This window comes from Pieris napi, chromosome 21 (genome assembly GCF_905475465.1).
Source record: "Pieris napi chromosome 21, ilPieNapi1.2, whole genome shotgun sequence".
Taxonomy (NCBI): Eukaryota; Metazoa; Arthropoda; class Insecta; order Lepidoptera; family Pieridae; genus Pieris; species Pieris napi.
The window spans coordinates 11,245,823-11,267,538 of record NC_062254.1 but is presented as its reverse complement, the minus strand read 5'-3'; the positions used below and the strand labels follow the sequence as shown (position 1 = coordinate 11,267,538).

The 21,716-nt window shown below is 34.9% G+C and overlaps 1 protein-coding gene across 3 annotated transcripts in view; it reads left to right on the top strand.

The window, feature by feature from the left end:
- Window positions 1-21,716, top strand: part of LOC125060139 (visual system homeobox 2-like) — a 66,186-nt gene that overhangs the window by 32,798 nt on the left and 11,672 nt on the right. For all 3 annotated transcript variants that reach the window (XM_047664893.1, XM_047664894.1, XM_047664892.1), the window contains 2 exons: window positions 614-704; window positions 1,466-1,592. In XM_047664893.1, coding sequence (XP_047520849.1) covers window positions 614-704; window positions 1,466-1,592 — 218 coding nt within the window. The remainder of the gene's footprint in view (window positions 1-613; window positions 705-1,465; window positions 1,593-21,716) is intronic.

The following is a 21,716-nucleotide window of genomic DNA, read 5'->3' as shown; positions in this document are numbered from 1 at the left end:
TAAACAGAACGAATTAACATCGCACTATCCCTAGCACGTGGCTTGACCTCACAACATGTTACGATGTTACCCTTTACAAATAAACCATTGCAATTCGTCACACGCACCAAATACGTCACCCGCGCTGTCCCTACGCAATACATTGCCGGCTCCAGCCCGCGTTCTCATCTCGCGTGTTGGTAACGGGCAGTGTATAATCGACAACACGATAACGCTCGGTGTAGTAAATTTAATAATTCATTGTAGTATTCATTGGTGCAAATTCAATTACGTGTGTTCCCCCGGGTATACCCGGTCGGGCCCAAGGGAAGCAATTCTATTACCGGCGCTCGGCTGTTTACTAATTCATTTGGCAATCACATTCGGTAATTATGTGACAAGTTAGCGCGTAACTTGTCTTTTGGGATCTCGTAAGTTGAGCCGAAAATTGGGGTTCGATAACGTCGCGGTTGATTGAAAGTTCAGTCACTAACATTTTTATAACGCTTTGACTACCGGAAGAAAGCAATATTTTAGTTAGCTTTTACAGCCACGAGCTTTTTCATAGTCACTGTAAAGCTTTTAAATAGTAGGTTGAACATAATGGCTTGATTACAAATCTCTTATTGTTTAGGTGTGTCGTCTTTAGAAGCAGCGAAAGACTTCACGGTCGACGGTTTGACCGGCTACAACGGGAAGAAGAAAAAGAAAAAAAGGAGACATAGGTAACTAAGAATTGCTCTAATAATTTAATTATGCATACACAGCTTTGTAATTCTCTTCCATTGATCAATGTAAAGTTTATTAGACCACAGTCAATTAAATTTATGTTTCCTGGATCTTTTTGTTGGTAATACCTATGAGTAAAAAAGTATTCGGTTTTTACAAGTTGTTAACAAACTAATAACGTTACGATTAGGTACCTAACTTTTAACTTTTGCGCTTAAACAATTGCATATAAATAGACATAGACATAGACATAACATTTATTACAAACGAAAACACACACACATAAACACACAAAATAACAATACTTAAAGAAAAAAAAATAAGACATCAAAAACAATAAAAATTAAAATTAAAATTAAAAATTCCCTTTTGCTATTCAGTTCGCTTCCAGTGTGCAATGTGTGTGTACTGTGGTTGTAATTGGCCCTGGCTCAGCATTATGCTGAGGAGCAAAAAGTTAATTAAATAAATATATACCGAACTTAAATACTAATTTAATTTACTTAAGTTTTGTATTTACTAAGTAACAAATGTGTTTATTTTCTATATGTATGTCAGTTAGTATCCCTCTAACGGCTAAAAAACTTTATTCTTAGACGTTTAATTCTGCTTGGTATATGAAATATCTAATTAATAAAGTATGTATGTTGTTTACGATGAACTTTTACTCAGTCAATGTTTTATACTAAAACGCAGAAGAGTCAAGCGCTTTCACTTACTAGACACCCCGTCTATCCATCTGTGTTCTGTATTGTAGCCGGACCATTTTCACCTCGTACCAGCTGGATGAGCTGGAGAAGGCGTTCAAGGACGCCCACTACCCCGACGTATACGCGCGAGAGATGCTCTCCCTCAAGACAGACCTGCCCGAGGACAGGATACAGGTGAGTGCTAGATCTTCTACGAACAATGACTGTTCTTTTGTTGCTCCAGCGTAGTAAGCAGTTATTTCAATTGTTGTGAAAAGTTAATATTCACTGTCCTTATATCATTAATTTACTCTTAAAACTAATACTTTTGTAGCACTACTCATTGAAAAGAGTTATTTAATCAGTTTTTTGGAAACGGTATTCCTTGGTAGGTTATATGTATAGGTTAAGAACAGTGTTGGCCTAGTGGCTTCAGCGTGTGACTCTCATCCCTGAGGTCGTAGGTTCGATCCCCGTCTGTGCACCAATGAACTTTCTTTCAATGTGCGCATTTAACGTTCGCTCGAACGGTGAAGGAAAACATCGTGAGGAAACCGGCTTGCCTTAGACCCAAAAAGTCGGAGGCGTGCGTCGGGCACTGGATGCTAATCACCTACTTGCCTATTAGATTTAAAAATGATCATGAAACAGATTCAGAAATCTGAGGTCCAGACCTAAAGAGGTTGTAGCTTCACAGATTTTTTTATACCTTATGTTAATTATCATTTTTACCCTTATTTAACCTCACCAAACAATACATATTAAAGAACATATTGTGCGCTATCGTTTGATTCTAAATGAAATATCTTTGGTCTGGTCAATCAGCATAAATTTACACAAGACCTGAAAACGAGGCGTCCATTCGAGGGCCTGCAGCGCCAAGAGCATGACTATTAAAATAATAAAAGAAAATTGATTAATTATAATAATAATAATTGATGTCTGTGTTTATTAGGAAGACATGTCTTACGCTGAAATACAGAGCTGAACTAGTATTACCCATGTTGAATTGAAATATATCCCTGAAAATGTTCATTTTAGGACATATTCATTTCATTGCGACTTTTGTTTGTTCATTGGTATTACATATTTAGCAGGGTTTACGTTAATTTCACAATAGAAAAATGAAGCAACCAAATTATTTATTAATAATAAACTATATAACGCCTTGGTTAACGACTGTTAGGAAGCAGTCCTATTTGAGCTTTTGATTTGACTTCCCAGAACTTATTACTTACTAACCGCTAAATATTAGCAGTGAGTGATTCTGGTGCGTGGTTTTTTTGGCTGCGATATAATTTAATCGCATTAGGATTATGTCCTCAATTGGCGTCGCTTGTAATGCGACACTGTGTTTTGTGTTGCGTAAACGTACGGCCCACAGATCTACCTTGAGTAGGGTGCCCATTGCTTTCTTACGATTTTATATACTAGTTTACTTCTTTTGCGATAAGGCCCAAGATTATTTTATTAAGTATTGTTTACAATATTTTATTATTATTATATATATAGATTATTATTTTATTATATATATAGATTTGCGACCCAAAAACAGAATCTTCGAAATCAGAATATTTGTTTATATTTCGCAAAACCGATGGCCTGTTTTGTGATTTCGAAAGATGATGTTATGTACAATTGCCTTTTAAGAACAAATATCAAGAATACAAAAATCAAAAGCCAAGAAGGTTGTAGCGGCACTGATTTTCCTTGTATTCCGTAAAATTGGTGTAAGTTTTAAGATAGCCACAATGAATCCAAGAATAAAAAATCTCTCTTCGATAGGCTCAAAAACCATGGACTGCGTGGTCAACCTTCTCTCAAGGGTCTGTTGATCCGAATTCGACACCCGGTGGTAGCAATATGATACTTTAAATCGGCAAAAGATTTCGCGGAAGCAATTTCTATGCGATTTCTTTCTATTGTTGTCAGATTGACGTCTCTATTGACGTTAATTATGTGAGGAGCTCCGTCAGCGGTAGTAATTAATAAGGATTAATTGACGAGGGTCCCCTCTTTATCGATTGTTAAGCGAATTAGACAACTTTTTATTAAATAACTGATTTTTAATTTACTAAACGTGGCGCATAATATATGCCTGGTCAACGATTGATTTTATTATTCGTTGTAAGGAAGTTTTTTAGCAGCACAAGACACAAAGACCGAATAGTGAAGGCCTCTGAATGTACCTATTAAACTAAATACCGAAAAATCCGTGTTGGTGGGCAACATTGTCGCTGTATTCGTAATGTACATACGTTATAATTACTAACCACTAGAGCTGTGATTATTATTAATAATTTTTCCGTTTGCCGGCTTCACACAACGGCCTCAAGTGTCGCTTTCCCTCGGAAACTGCGGGGAAAATACAACCTCCTCCCGGGCCCCGCGCCTTTCCGCGGAGGCCCTCGCTCCTTGCGACTCCTCACCCCATTCGAAGAAACCCCCCGCCAGAAAATAAACTTTAAGCTAACCGCATAGAGTGTATTACCACTTAATTTGAATGAAGAGGAAAATTCACTGAAAACATTGAAAAATGGCTCGTATGTCGGGAGTTATGAAGCTTAACATGGCAGCACGGAGCACCGAATTCGGAATAATAGCTTCGGAGAGATTAGGTTTCCCCGATACGGGAGAGACGTTGCAATAAATGAATTATTGTGCAACACAATCTCTATGTGGAGTATGAAACGTATCCGCTATTAATTAAAATCGCTCCTAACGATCTGCTCTTTCTAAAACACTCATCCAGTTAGACGAACACTTCACAGTGGGTACTTACTTACTACACAATACTGAGTGGGTTTATAACATATCTACATATATATTGATTCTCTCTCCTCTTTTATACTAATTTTGTCTAAAACCCGTTTTATTGCATTTGGTACTTATTTACGTTTTAGTTATACAAAGTTTATCATTTCTTATGATATCGTATTGTTTTCACTTTGACCAATGTTCTTGTTCTTGGGAGCAGTAGGTAGTATAAAAATTACGTAAAAAATATCTATATTTCCATAACGAATTTTATATTATTCTAAGATCTATAATATAATATAGGTTAAATTAATAGTTTTAAGAAAACAAATAATATTTTTTTTATAAAAAAAATCAAACGTATTATTTACTTATGATTATCAGTGAAAGTATAATATAATAATATGTTCAGCCAACGCCATCTATGAAGTAAATGTGAAATTACGAAGGTATGGCGACCGCGCGCTGATTGGCCACTTTTGTACCCTGTGTGCATGTTAAAAGAAACTAACCGCCACCGTACGGCACTTAAAATGACGACTTGGTTAGTTGGGATAAAGCACATTTTTACTTAAGTTGTTATGCTAAGTGAGGATGCTTGTGCTACGTGCAGTAATATGATTAGCTCCGCCTTTCAGAGTGGCATGGCGGCCGTTTTGTCTTGAGAGTTGTCTTTTTAGGTCGTTTCTGCGAATATGTGAGCCTATTTTGTTTGTGAATTATATCGCCCGGAGCAGGATTCATTGCTACGATTACTTAATTGGAAAATATGAAGTTTTCTTGGTTATGATTATGTGTTGTGGTTGTGATCTGGTATAATAAAACTTGCCAGGCAGCGTTTTTAAAAAATGCGTTGTGCATAGGTATATGGAGATTGGAGATATTATAAATAGCAACTAATTTTGGAGTTAGGAAAAGATTGCAAGGTTCGTGGACATAATTTATTTGTATTTCTTAGTATACAAATAAATAAAAGTAGGTATTAATATGTTTGACTGTACCTACTTGGCGTACACGGAAAACAACTTCATAAAATGTGTACAATATATCGCATTAGCAGGCATTTTATAATACAAGATATACCTACCTATTTAGTAAGATCAGGTTAGGTTCATTATGTAGAGAAAGCTTTATATGAAAATGTAAGCCTGTTCCCACAATGAATAAACCAATTGCAGGTGACATGGAGAAATTATAGGTAAACAATGTGATTAGGCGATAGCGGAACTCCCAATATCCTCGAAGCAGCTCTTGCTGGAAACCTAATCAATTCCATCCGGTTTCAGTCGCGGAAATTCTGCTTTAGAGCACAGTGAGAATTTATTGTTTCTAATAATAACAATCATCAATCGAATCGGCGACTCCTCACACAATATGTTTTTTGCTAATACCACAGTAACAAGGTCCATAGGATAGATTAATGGGTGCTTCAAGAACAGAGCGTACCAATTATTAAAAGGCCGGCAACGCACTCGCGAGCCCTCTGGCATAACGTGTCATCTATAAAATAAAACTGCCCAAGGCAGTATCTGTATAGTCCCACGTACCTAAGTGAACTTAAAAATACTTCCTTCCTGAATTTCAACGAATGGTACAAATCATAATAGGTTGTAATAAGTAAATGGTTAGTAAACGTTCCGTTAAATATTTAGAATTCCAACGTTAAATTCAAATGAGAACACAGCGTAAAAGCTACTTCTATAATATCCTACTCTTGTAAACAGTCCCAAATCCATATTAGCTTTATTATCCGTTGGTACAATACCCAGTAAAGGGCTGTGCGCCTAATGATCGGAAAATCGGATTGTCCGCTCAGATACACCGTAGGCCATTCTGACCACCTCATTATTTGCATTAAGTTCTGTTTAACGATTAAACTTAGGTCTTAAGTCCAAATGAGACTTCTTTGACAATATTGCTTAACTACTTACTTCTTCATCAGCCTTTATGTTATCAAAACAGAGCTGAAACCAAGAGGTACCTACATACGCAGACGGCCCTAAGAATTTGTTGAATTTCGTAATACTGTTGTGCCATATTATTTTGTTAATTGATTTAATACAAAAAATATCCTAATAAAAACCCATTTTGTGTCTTTTTCTCAAAGAGTATCGTGTTAGTAACTCAGACAGTAGAAAACAGCTAAGAAGCACCTCGGGAGACGTCGATATTTACAACTGAATAAATCCAAAGCGCCACCAGCTCCGAAGATTTACTAATTATCTAGATGTCAGAGTACAATTTCATTAGCAGGGACAATGAACGCGTCCAGACGGGGCTGAGGCTTAGGGGGGGTTAGAGGAGTGGGGGTGAGGCGGTGGAGGCCGGGCGGCGGTCCGGGCGAATTTAGCAATTAGCGTGCGTGCGGCTTCCTCCACTAATAGCCACCTAGCTACCCTCGCTCGACCAGAATTGACGGATCCGTAGCTCGCCATACCCACTGGCTCCTACCTAGTTACGATACTGCATACACAGCTCATACCTACGTAGTCAGTACCATTCCAATTAGAGACCTAATGTTAGCTCCTACATGATAACGTAGGTTTATTGGGGTATTATATATAGCGCTACAATTTACTAGTGGTCTCTGTGGCCGATTGATTACTCTTATTTCTGCCTTAATAGACTGAGAAACAGAAAAAAGAGAATTTTCCACCTGTATCCTCCTCCCCACCCCTCCTCCTAAAATAATAATACTACATTTTGAACTTTGATCTAGGTCAAACCTTTCAATGGCCTTTTCTCAACTATTATTGGAAAGGGAATGGTTTCTGAGAGCCATAGGTCCAGTCTTCTAGATCAAAGTCTATGAGTAAACAGTAAAACACCAATTGCCTTTGTGAATTGAATATTATTTTTTACACTTTGGTGATAAATACCTATGTTTGTTTGTGAAGATCCCTCACACGGAGGGCTCGCTAATCCCAAAATCGGTCCTTCAAGTGCTTGCCTTATTAAAATGCCAAATGTTGCTCGAAACAGATTAATTTGTCGCCTTTTAAAACAGTGTATTTGTAGACTTTAAATTTATACTGGATATATTATAAATATTTTTAGTCAGAAGTGCAGTTAACGTAAAGTTAAGTACATCTTCTGGTGTAGTATAGGTTAGTAAACAATTTTGATTGATAAAAAATTCAATCTGAACAACTGTACCTATTCGTCTCTATGTTAAAAAAACTTTGATAACATATCTATCAATAGTTATGAAGAACAGCACGACTCGGACACATTAAATGCTCCATTAGTTAATGAATAGTTTAATAGAGCATAGTACTGTTAAAGTGTTTTGCCTGATTTCTGATTGCATCTATTTTAAACTTATTTAAGTCATTCCTACATTAACTATTAACTCTATAAGACGGACTCTAATAATGAGCTTGTGTTTTGTCCCCATTATAATATAAATGCGTGATTATATTTTGCCTGCTGATGCTATGCATATCTCACTTTCTTATTTTGACATTTTGTTTCAATATCTCAAGTATTAAGCATAGCTAAACAATTTCCTTGTACACAAAAAGAGCGTTGGTGAGTCTTTCTTGCTAACTGTTCTCGCCCACTCTTCGCTCTTGATTGGTAGTAAAAAAAAATTAATATTGCCTACCATAAATAGTTACCAATTTGATTAATAATTAAATTTTGATTTGATACGTTCTCTTTGCCCACCAAATCACTACAGCAAGTATATCACTAAAGTTAAACGTCAAATTAAGGAAGATAAATGCGCAGAATGCCAGAGAGTATAAAGAAGTAATAGAATAAACCGCAGAGTCGTCCGCCCCTCATTCGATTAGCGGTGATTAACTGCCGAGCTGATCCGTTTACACGATCAACTATACATTAACATTACACAAGTTCAAAACTCAATGGGGCCTGCTTTTCATTAGACAATTTAGTTTTATTAATTCTGTCGTTAAGCTTAATGCGTCTTGAAAGATATAGATTCAATTAATATATTATGTTGAATAGAACACAAGTTTTACGTTGATCCAAAATAATATGGATTTAAGGTGTTTATTTACTTGATACTTTGTATATATTTTAACTGTCTCCATTGATGCACAGTGGTAAAAAATATCAGCCACTTTATGATGATTTAAAACGCGGGGTCTTTTAAACTGAAAGTATCTTAAATCAATTTGTATCCAAACAACGGTTGTAACGATTTACGGACCTGTCAGAGAAGGACGCGTGTAGCCCCGTTTCGCTCGCTCGCAGAGGCCAGGGGTAGGGGAGGGAGGGCCCTCCGAATAATTTGGTATCATTTATTATAACATCCACAATAACTTATAATGTTATTAAGCTCCAGAGGGATGCTCTTTATTAATTCATGTGTGAATTACGCACTTGCTTATTAATGGTTATTTTTATTTGAAATAAGTGACCTCCGTTGTCGTCTTCGTAAAATTAAATCGCTTTTATTAAAATAAATGACAGTGCGTATTATTCACGTTATAACGTGTAGAAAATGCGCTGTTCACATTGAGATATATTGACATCTCAACTTTGTAGTTATTAATATCTGTTGACCAAATTAGCGGTGCAAAAAGATGATATAGGTAGACCTCAGAATATGGTGTTTTACCCATAGACACCCACTATTTGGTGCAATAAATACATACACTACTTGGAGGTGGGCCTCTCACCTTTTATCATATACCTAACTAAATTTATTTTATCTATATTCGATCTGACTATACTAAAGTAAATTTTGAATAACATGTCCCCATACTCCGTTGAGACTACATCACAAAACATGACTCCCCTGCACTTGTCGCTTACTGGTACATCACCACCATTAATATTCATTATAGCCTCGCACGCGACAATCACAAAGGAACCAGTTTCGCAATTATCGTTCTTAATCACATCATTTTAAGGTTTTAAATGGGATAAAGTTGCACACGACGTAATGGTCCAAAACAAATTCTACTTTAAATGCTTTTAAAAACAAAATATTCATAAAAGTGAATCATTCAAAATTTATTAGATTACATTGGCAGAATCGTTTGTAATGTTTAAATCGAATTACTTCTTTTAAACGGATTTAAACTTTCCCAAATCAGTTTGGTTTAAAAAAGACATATTTTTACACTCAACTTGATCATACAAATTGTACGTTTAAAAAATCCTATGATAGCTATATTTAAAATGAATTTTGAAGTTCTTTTGAAGTACTCCAAAACATCTTCAGTTGTTCAGTCTTCATCTGTGCCTTTGTCTGTAAATTAATCCCGAAAAAGCATTAATTAAATAGCAATAAAGCAAATATTCGGTTCGTAATAGTGGCATAAAAGATTTTTCAAACAGAAATTGAATAGGAAGGGGGTCGTTGGTCGGTATGCGTGTATTCTGGCAGATTAACGAGAAAAACACGTGTTCTGGTCGCGCTCAACAACCTCATTTCGAAGATACGGTCATTTGTTAATACGTGATAAATCTAAACTACAACCATATTTTTAAGAACTAACAACTTTACGGCAAAAATGGTAGAGAAATAAATATAAATTTAATAAAATAACAACCACCGACTTAAGTGTTCAATGCTCAAAGGTATCATCATCAAAACGAATGAAATGTAACTACTCTAATGAACGATATGAGTGTAATTAGGGTGTTAGCGGCGATAAGTCTAGTATAATCAGCCGCGCGTTCGCACGCAGGGTGCGCCGGCGGCGGTCGACCATCTTAAAAAAATGAGTTGGTCTGTAATGACGTCACGTGCCCTTAACGAGACATTTTCCCGCCCCCCGCGGAGCGAGGGAGACTATTATTTTGTTAAACCATTATCTGTTTGTTATATTTAATAGCCATTGTCTGTTATTGTGTTGGATCACCTCGTGTGAATATTTTTTTAATGTAAATAAAGGTAAACGGGCTCATGTAGTGATGCCGCCGCCAATGGACACTGCACATTTCCAGAACGCTCACGAGTGTGTTTTCGGCCTTTTTTAGAATTGGTACGCTCTTTTCTTAGTCGCCCTTAGTCGAATTGGTTCGGAAATACTGACGAGGTTGATACGAATGGTATTTTGTATTCTGCCTCGACGTCCGATGATGAAACTCAGCTGCCGGTGGGTAAAACTCTCCATGTTAAATGCGGTAGAAGATGCATAAAGCATATTCCGCTCGGAAAGAGACTGGTCGTCGACGATTCGAATCGCTCTTCGTTTAATACGTATTACTGCAACGCAAACTGAAGTTATATTATTTTAAATGCAACTTCTTACGTAAATCAGAAAAAGTAGGCTACTCTTCAAGACGTAAATAAAGCACAACATTGGTTAGGCAATACCTATAGGCAACATTGTATGAGACATTAAAAAATCAAATTACGTTATCGACTGACTTAAATATAGAAATAGGCCGTCAGTAATAATAACGAAAATGTTAGTCCACTAATATTTTTAGTTAAGTAACCATTTCACAAACAAAAGCGCAGCAAAAGTTATCTAAATATGGCCCACTCTACGATTATCCAGCGGTCAAGTTAAGTATCTGAAAATATCCCGTAATGTGATAAAGTGGGTTTGATTCCCGACGATGTAATTTATTGGTTCGTTGATACGATCCCCAGTAATGGACAGTTGCTATCACTTACCGTAATGAGATTGCTTCGACTTGTACCAAGCGTCGACCCCTGGACCTCGAAGAAATATACCTATACAACTATTTATGTATCGCATTGTATTCTTGAAGGATGTGGAGAGTACGATGTCCTAAAAACCTTTCTTTGTGATATCTTTAATTTAAAAATGTCTCAATTTTATTCAATTTCAGATGAGATTTGAACTGTAAGATAAGAGCTACTGTGAAGCTGTTTTTATACCAATACAACATTTTATAATAATATATATGTAATGGAATGATATTTCATTAATTTGAATTAATTTAATTAATTAAGATAGATATAAAACAGGATTTGTCACACAAGATGGCCATTTTCAGTGGACCTGCCTTCCTTTTGGTTTAAAAACATCACCAGCAATTTTCCAGAGAGTTTTAAGTAATATTCTGAGAAAGCACAATCTCACAGGATACTCTGTAAATTATATTGATGACATTTTAATCTACTCCTCTACTTTTGAGGACCATATAAGACACATAAAAAATGTATTAGAGGCAATAATAAAAGAAGGCTTTAGATTGAAGTTTATGAAGTGTACCTTTGCCTCAGACTCAGTAAAGTATCTTGGCCATGTAATTCAAAACAACTCGGTAAGACCGTTAAAAGACAATTTGATTTCGATAAAACATTTTCCAACTCCGAAGACACAAAAGAATATCAGACAATTTTTGGGAAAAATTAACTTTTACCATGAATACATACCAAGGAGCGCGATTATCTTAGATCCATTACATAAGTTATTAAGAAAAAACGAAAAGTTTGTGTGGTCAGAGAAGTGTGAAGAATCATTTAATCAAATAAAGAGATATTTATGTTCTCAACCGGTATTGGAAATATATGACAAAGACTTACCAATAAAAATCTTTACAGATGCTTCCTTAGAGGGTATCGGAGCAATATTAAAACAAACACAACTGGACGGTAATGACAAACCAGTGGCATATTTTTCAAAAAAACTGAATGAATCTCAAAAACGGAAAAAAGCTATATACTTAGAATGTTTTGCTATGAAAGAAGCAGTCAAATACTGGCAACACTGGCTCATTGGAAAACAATTCACTATTTACTCAGACCACAAACCTTTAGAAAACATGAACATTAAATGCAGGACAGACGAAGAATTGGGTGATCTCACATACTACTTGTCTCAATACGACTTTACGGTAAAATATATACCTGGTAAAGAAAATGTAGAAGCAGACTGTTTGAGCCGAAATCCTGTATTAGAATCAGAAGATAACAAAGAAGAATTATTGAAAATAGTTAATTTAATACAAATAAAGGATATAGTTGAAGATCAAGAGCAAAATGAAACAATAAAAGAAACAAAAGAAAATCTAATACAAAAAAATACAATATATTATAAGAAAATAAAGAAACATGAAAAGATTATCCTCTCAGAAGAATTTAGTAAGAAACTTATAAAAAAGGTGCATGAAGATTTATGCCATATTGGGATCAGACAATTGCAGAAAAAAATAAGTCCAATATACACAGCTAAAAACCTAACAAAGAATATTATAAATATTTGTAAAACATGTGAAATATGCATAAAAAATAAATCAAGAGGTCAAGGAAAATTTGGATTAATGTCACAACTGGGACCAGCAACAAAACCATTTGAGATAATGTCAATGGATACTATAGGTGGCTTTGGAGGATCTAGATCAACAAAAAAGTACCTACACCTTTTAGTAGACCATTATACAAGATATGCATTTATTGTGACGTCAAAAACACAGAATGCAAGTGATTTTATAAAACTAACAAAGAATTTACTAGAAACAGATGAGATTGGAATAATTTTGACAGATCAATATCCAGGCATCAATTCAAGAGAATTTAAGCAATATCTAAATGAAAATAATGTGAAATTAATTTTTACAGCTGTGAATACACCATTCTCAAATGGCTTGAATGAAAGGTTAAATCAAACAATAGTTAATAAAATAAGATGTAGAATAAATGAGAAAAATAATAAGAGAACATGGACAACAGTGGCAAGAGAATGTATAGAGAAATATAATGAAACAGAACACTCCGTTACAGGTTTTGCACCAAAATATTTACTGGATGGTACAAATGTCAGCATTCTACCAAATGAATTAAAAATAATAGAGGGAGAAGACAAGTGGATTGCTGATAAAAGATTGGCATTAGAAAATACAATAAAATCCCACAAGTATAATAAGAAAATATTTGATAGAAAAAGAAAAATGCAAGAGTTTAATATAGGAGACAGTGTATATGTTGAGAATGGAAATAGACTGAATAGAAAGAAATTAGACGAATTAAAAATAGGTCCTTTTAAGATAGTAGGGAAAATATCGAACTCCATTTACAGGATTGACACTGGTAACAGAAAAACAGAATCAACTTTGTTCCACATAACAAAATTACAACCGGTTACAACAGAATCTGAAGAAGATGAAATATAAGGAAACGAATATGAAGATAGCTATTAAGTATAGTGTGTAGATATATTATTCAGAATTTTTTCTCTTAGGGGGGGGAGATGTAATGGAATGATATTTCATTAATTTGAATTTGACGCGTCGGAGTGACACGCGATAAAATGGCGGATGACGTGTAAATTAATTTAGTGGATTATAGTGTAAAAAGATAGATTAAAGGATAAATGAACATTAAATGTCGTTTCTTTGTATTTCAGGTAAGAATAATTATAATAGTTAGATCATAAGTGCATTATATTATAAAATGTGATAAATAAAATAAAAACTTTGTATTTCAGAGAAACAATTTTGTGTTTTCATTTAGAAAAAATCCTTGATAATATTACTTATATATACATTGCTAATAAATTTACTTTAAAGGTCATTTCAACGATCGATTACCTAAGATACTAGATTAGATTACTTTATACGGAATAGAAAGATAGAGATAAGTATTTATTACATTCCTTTTTTTCTTTTTTTGCGACTGAGGCGCAAACTAGCTGCTGTGGTCTTTGGCAGAATGACCAGCGCTGTGGAACAGTCTGCTCCTTTGCATAATGCTGAGCCAGGGCCAATTACAGCCACAACACACGCACATTACACACTTGAAACGAATCGAATGGGAACAGGGATTTTTTTTTAAATTGTTTTTGATATCTCTCATTTTATTTTTTTCTTTGATTATTGTTATTTTGTGTGTTTATGTGTGTGTGTTTTTTATAATAAATGTTATGTCTATATCTAGGTAATACAATACAGCACTCACATTTTTGATTCCGTGACCCTAAAAGCGCGGGACAGACATTTCTGTGTCCGTCCCATTTAATAGAAACCTTTTTTACTCAAGTAGCCTTTTGTGATTTTGCGGCTCAAAATAAATATTTGTTTGCGAACCCAATAGGAGAACTAGTAAAATGCCTTTAAACCCATATTTAAAAAAAAAGTGCGTGCGTACAAAGTACACATATTAGAAGTGAAACTTCTTTGGCAAGGAAGATATGTTAGGAATTTAATGAATTTAATTGTCATTAAAATATTAAAAGTGTCGCAATTAATACGAATTGTAAATTTAATTTTTAAATTATTTTGCATAAAGTCCGCCCTTCTCATTCTCTCTCAATCGCTATCTCTCTTTTCTTCGACAAAAACGCTGCACATCTTCGTGACGCTAATATTATTATTATTGCGTTTCATCCGTAAATAATATAAAATAGTATGTATATTTTTGTCTCATTCTTTCCTGGCTTCATCCTACACATTTTTGTATTTGTGTCTCTTACCTGTCGCTTTCTCACTCTCTCCTACGCCAAATCCTATTAATTTATGTGTCTGTCTCTTTTTACTGTCGCTTTTTCCGTTGCATCCGGTTTGAAATCACAACGATTCTAAAGAAGTTTCACTTCAAAAAACTCAAACACGAATGACTGTAACATTTACAGAGTAATGTTTCCAGTGAGCGTGAACCTGCGGCATGTCAAACCCACGTCCCGGCAGCCGACTCGCGAACAAAGACAATTCATTTTGTAATGGACCCATTGTATTGATAATATAATTATATTTCCCTTTTCGTGACTCGTTTATTACAATGTGCCATCATTTATGACAAATTGTTTACATTTACTTTATTATCTTTTATTGTCCTGATTTTAATCGTGATCTAGCAATTAACAGTTTAAACATTCAATTAAACCGCAAGTTAATGTTGTAAGTAAAGTCACGAGAGACAAAAAGGACGAGTTTATATTTGTAAAAAAGCCACATTTCATCGTAACTTAATAAAGAGCATTGCAAAGCGGGCCATTAATCCGAAAGACCCCTTGGCGACACAACTCGCGTGTCCAATACGATTCGACGCAGTGTCGTGTTGGACCTACTGTAGTTAATGTAATGTAAACATTTAATTTTATTATATTTGTGATGTTGACTAAATTTTTCTTGGTTAAAATATCTTTGGTTGTAATCTTAAGAAATCGAATAACCTCGAAGTTCTTTGTTTTACGTCATACATAACGGCTTAAAACAGTAGACGTTCGTAGCCATGTCGTAGCGTTTCGTAGCGCAGACATAAAAATAATAAATATATTTCATACATACCAAAGATTAAAAAGACGCCTAGCATTGAAAATCTTCGTAAATATTAATTCTAATGTTAGTAGAAACCTAACAGCGACGGAGTATTTATACAAATATTGGGACGTAATAATTCGTCGACACCTGTGCTGACTGCACTCCCACCTGTGCTAACAAGATATTAATTATTATTTAATAACACACATTGTTCTCACAAAACCTACATTATTACGCGTTACACCTAATTAATTGTAAATTTTAATCGAATTAACGTTTGCAAATTGACGGTAATATTGTGTGCGACTTAATTTACTTGCATAATTATAACTGAACTTCCTCGTATCATAATCTAGGAATTATAAAGCCTGGCTAACGTTCAAACATTAGCAATAAAGAAGATTTGAAATTATTTAAAATGTCAAATAGTTAATTGTTTCATTAGAATGAATTCATAAAAATGTTTGAAGCAAGCTAATTTTCACAATTTTTTAATTGTATAAACTAAGTTAATAAGTATCCATGTACTTACTTATTTTGTTTGAAATACTGTCTTCTTCGATAGCAGCGTAAACACCATTTGACAATTAGCATACAATATGTGTCATATTACTAAGAACTAAGAATAAAGAAGACTGATGTAGTTTGTATGAGTTAGGCGAATATATTCGTGAAACTTTAGTATTAGTTTAGCATTAAAAAGATGTATTGTATTTATATATTACACCTGTTTCAGAATAACTAATGAAAATAGAAAGATATTATAGTAAAGTTTCTCAAAAATAATGTACAAAAACGTACTGAAGCTTAAAGTAATCACAGAATGTTGCGGAAATAATTTAATATACCGTAATATCCGAAATGGGGAAGTATACAACACCACGTTAGTAAATAACAATCTGATAACCGCCCACAGAGAGATTTACGGGCTATGCGCTCAGCCTTTTCACGGCATCTTACACATTGTCTACTTAAACATAAGAATGAAAGTTGTGTGTGTGTGTGTTCCGGTTAAATGATATAAAAATGTTGGCAAGTGGAAGCAATAAAAGGTTGCATGCGAATGTATGATAAACAAGCTTGAGATGCTGACTCAGAACTTTTATATTGATCTGGTGTTTGAAGGCGTTTGGAGACATTGTAACATAGCGATAACTGTTAAAGTTTTTATAGTGTTAAACAAAACAATAACTTTAATGTAAAATCAGAATAATAAATTTGTCCATAGTTTATTTAACTGTATTTTTTTAGATAGATTTTTTCAAAAACAGTTTGAACAAGTACAACTTTTTATGTATGTTATAAGCGTGTTTATCACATATTTCAAACATTTTAAAAAGCTACGAAAATCCGTGTACGACATATTTCCTAAAGAAACAAGCCACTGGTGAAAATATTTACGCAATCTTGAAATAAATCGTTGGTGCGACCTCGACGTGAAGATGTTTGCATACAACGAAAAGGTTCAATTCTCCGCTAGTGCCTCGGAAACTAATACCTCTCAATTGATTCTTTCTCAATAGTTTTTATATAAAAAAGTAAATTATCTTAAGAGTTTTCGAATCCAAACAAAGCATGTTTATTTTTAAGTAAAGTCATTACCTTAAATAAATTTAATAACTGGTGGGTCAGGTCAGGTAGCTTAATCAGGAAATAGTAAAAACTATACTTACTTATATTTTATAATATAAATTTGAAGATTTTTCTTAACATTGTTTTAAAAAACCTAATTTGTTTTATCGAAAAATAGTTTTCCCACATTATACACACTGATACATTGTTTAAAGAACCACGATATACAATTTTAATGTGATAAGCACTTATAGGCAAACATGACATACAAAAAGAGATAATTTTATATTATAAATATTAAACAAAACAATTAAAATTTGTAAACTAAACGAAAATCTATATTTAAAATTTCTTCCCAATTTTTATCAATATTATTATCGAAAAATTAATAGAAACCTTTTCCATTCCAAGAGGTTTGGAACCTGCTTAACTTCATTATACTCGTTATTTATCCTGTTTGTGTTCAGAAAATTGAATTAATGTTTTTAGAAAAACTGGTGCAATCTGTTTCTTTGATCATAATTTTTTAAACAAGAAAGTGCTCAATCTTCTGTGCCTTTTACAGCTCCTTGATTTTTGTGTTTAAGACTTGGCGGCTCCTGGAAGCCCATTAGGCCATGCTGCTTCTTAAACGTTAATCTTCTTTTCACTTAAACATTCCACTGGCACGTTTCCGCTGTTACCAAAGAGAAGAATTATTATTTTGTGTGACTCTCAACTCTGTGTTAACAAACATCCCTGTTTGTGTAATTGGGTATCCTCACACAATACCTTAAAGTTATTTTGTTAAAGTTTGTAGTTTGTGAGCAAGCTGTCCAATTTGACGGACAAATTGGAGGTTTGAGTGTCGTGGAGTGACATCGACTCAAGCACTGCGTGCTCGCGCCATTATATTCTCTATTTTATTTTATAAAAACATTTCTCTTCGACCAGCTCACTATCTAGCTCTTACAATGAAACAGTTCTAAAAGTTTAATTCATCCTTTGTAACAGATATTAAAGAGCTATTGGAGTTAAAACGGTGTGTTCAGAACGAACTGCGTTTGATTTTTTTAATACCGAAGTCTTTCTCCGAACTCCTTGGGCATCTATAAGAATGAGACTCAGTCACTCGACTACGTGACACGGCAGAATAGTTTCCAGTAATATAAACACGATAACCGTCTAATCCGTGTTCTCGTCCGCGCCTGAACAAACACCTTCAACGGCTCGGCCAATTACCACCAATGCAGAGTGTTTGCTTAGTCGATACTAACACTTCTCTCAATAGATAACATCGGTGCAGGTAATCACAACAAAAAACAACTTTAATGCTTGAAATTCACGATTTTATGCTAACACTATTTATAAAATCGTCGTTTTACCGGTTTTTCTAAAATTACTAGTTGATAGTCGCGATGATATAAGATATCTTATTAAAATAGTCTATCTTAATAAAAGCACATCGCTCTTGATCTACAATATATAACAGTTAACAAATTTAAGCAAGTTCCAAGCGAAGGGACATAACAAAAAACGTTTCTGAAAGGGTATATTCTAAACATTGAAAACACAAAGAGCCTTATTATCGCTTTATTATTTTAATATTGTTGCAACACTAACAATCGCCGAGCCCATATTATTTATTATAAGACACTAATGAGCGTGTAGGCACCTCATACAACAACCAATTTTATCTGCGTTTAATCGATGCCACTCGAAAGTGGACCTTATCGACCGGCAATACGGTGTGACGGGTTGTAACGAACGGTTATTATTTATTTGGCGGAGATACAATAGTGACACGGGATGCATCGGGCTGAAGTGGGGTTTTGAGTGAAAATAAATGCGTAATGATTGTGGTGGAGCGAGCGAGAGGTCCGACCGAGAGGTGTCTTGTAGACGTTGATTGACAGCCTATTTGCTGAGCAGCCTCATTCAATGATTCGATGAGAATTGCTTTTATTTATTCCAACAATAAATTAATATAAACTATCACTCAAAGTAAATATCTTTTGTTGTTTGTTAGCGAGATACATACGAGGTTATTTTGGTTTCAATTGCCGAACGATCAGTCTTCTGTAAAAAGTACATCGTAATTAAACTATCTATAATTAAAAGGCTTTCTACATAACACCTACGATGAGTTCGATTTCTTAGGGGCATAACACAATTGTTGCTTTTGCCGGCTCAAGGCAGAAATTAAAATATAAATGAATGGACAGTAATTTGAAAATGGAAATGCATATAATGCATCATTTCCGTTGCATACAATAATGACAGATGACAGCAAGATGGCGGCCGCTATCACACGCCGCGAACAATGACAGCTCTTGGAATAACAACGATTCGCTCTTTGAACACTAATTATGCTGACTGTACATTTGTTAATATATTATAATGGAAATGTGACGTATCAGGGACGGGTGCAAAGAAATAATTCATTTGAGAGAGCAAGTAATAATAAGCCACAAAGAATCTGGTTGATCTCTATAGTGTATACTAATAATAAATATTGTTTAAGATGTCGTTGTAAGTATTCTATAGTTTAATTCGTTGTTGAAGAAACAAAGAAGCAATTATGGCAAGGCGATACTCTCATTAAGGCGCATTGTCTGCCGATAGGCTGCCACTTTGCCTATAAGAGAAACAAAAAACAACTCTTACCAGTGTCTGTCATATTTCTCTTTGTACTTACAATTTAAATACATATATAGTTTTTAATTGTTTCTTTCCCTTTCATCATTTAAACAACACACTACAACTATCCATACAACTATTCGTACCAAATGTCTTACAAAAGCTGTCACTATAAAACCGTTAATATTTACCATTTAGAAGTTACAGTATAACAGATAAAATTGATCTAATAAAGAATAATAAAGCTGATTATGTATGCTCAAGTGTAGATTTGTGTTTGTCCGACACATTCCGCTCTGACACCGCACTTCCCCTGATGTTTGCCTATCGTTATATTTGGTAATTGTTTGCCCATCATTACGCTCATTCTCCTCGACATTATTCGTCACCTGCACCTTCAAGAGTCCATGAAATATGGTCCCATTTCGTAGGTAAATCTGCCACTCGACAGTTCGTTTGACGGGATTACGTATCGCAATATGGATAAGAGAAATAGCAATTATTAAATATCCTAAATAGAATACGCGAACGAATTAAAAATTCGCCAAATATTGGAATATTCGCACACAAAGAGAGCTATCGGAGTAATCTGTATTAATTCCGACATTAAACCGATACACGGATATGGCAACTATTGAAATCAATTTGCAATAACGCAAATCTCCATATCATAATCGGATATGAGGCGATTGCAATTAAAAAATATATTAAAGACGTCTTTTGAGCGGCAAGGAGATTACGCGGCAGTCGCAGCCGCTTTCAGCCGCCGACAAATTTGGTACTTTCAACATATTTAGATTACCTATCACACATTTTCACCGTATCTCACTACTTGTGCATAATTAGGATGGTTCGAAGCAAATCACTTCTCGTTACACAAACAAACGTAGTGAACACTTGTTTTATTCGCCTTATTTTGAACGTGGTCTCGTTTAAACTGTCATCCGTTGATTAGACGTCAATTGGCGCTCTGTCAAGATATTATAGCAATTATTTCGATTGGGCAAACCGAGCAATTGCCCGAAATCGCTTATTCACGGCCGCTAGTTGCTCCGTTGGAGCAGCTGTTGACAACGGGGCTAAGTCTCGAGTGATAGCGATTTGGAACAAGTTTCCGTTGTGTACATTTTAAAGTCTCTTAATATGGAATTATATAAAAACTAGACTTTCTGTCTTAATTATAATCCGTGTGTTATTATGTCTATAAATATATATATATATATATATAGACATAATATATAATATATTTAATAGTTACTAATTTCTACCCTAAAGGAAACTTTGGAATAATTAACGATAAAATAGTCTATGGTATTAATCGTACCAATAAATAACCTTTTAAATCATTGCAGATGCTAATCTCGCACGAGCTCTTCGCTTGCGACCCGCTCAATGTAAACTATAATAATTTCCCGCGACACGGCTCGCCTTGTTTGTCTAACGTGCTGTCGGAAGTCTTCGCCAGTCGTTATTATCATATTTTTATAACTACCCTCCATCGGGCGCAACCTGACTTGCACTTAATAAATTACAGTTATTTTAGGTTTCCGTTTCCAACTACATTATTTAACTGTTACTGTAAATTATTCTTTTGAATTAATAATCTCATATAAATTGAATATCGTGGCGGTGACAATGTGTAAAGCAAAGCGAGCACTTAACTCATCACTCGCAAACCGCATATTAACTTATAGATTAATCCAAATGTGTCCAACGCACCCCAATTGAATAATAACTTGTTAAGGCGACGCGGCGCCGAAGCGACCGACGGCATTGTGTCGCAAATTGCTGCCAAATTGGGAACAGAATCGCAACTCCATTTAACCGAGGCTGCACCTGATTGGTTGCCACGCCCCCGCGCGCTCCAAGAAATGAAATTATGCATCTCGCAAATAAGAATGCCTCCTGAAACCTATTTCAGCTGTCAGCGACCTAATGTCATTGCTGACTGGCCGATTCCTTGCTGCTGTCATTTGCCTTTCGCCCGATCGACGTGATCCCATTGTGTAGAAATTATTAACCTGATGACTCTCATCAATTGATTAAATAATGTTGAAAGGTGCTGAAGAAACTTCATTCATTTAAAAGAATAAAGAGAGGGCTACGTCTCACTCTGGGTCAACAAAATCAATTTCCTACACTTACAACAATTATGGCGAGTGATCGTGTTAGTAGATTATAGTATTTATACAATAACGGCGAGCCCCGAGGGACCCC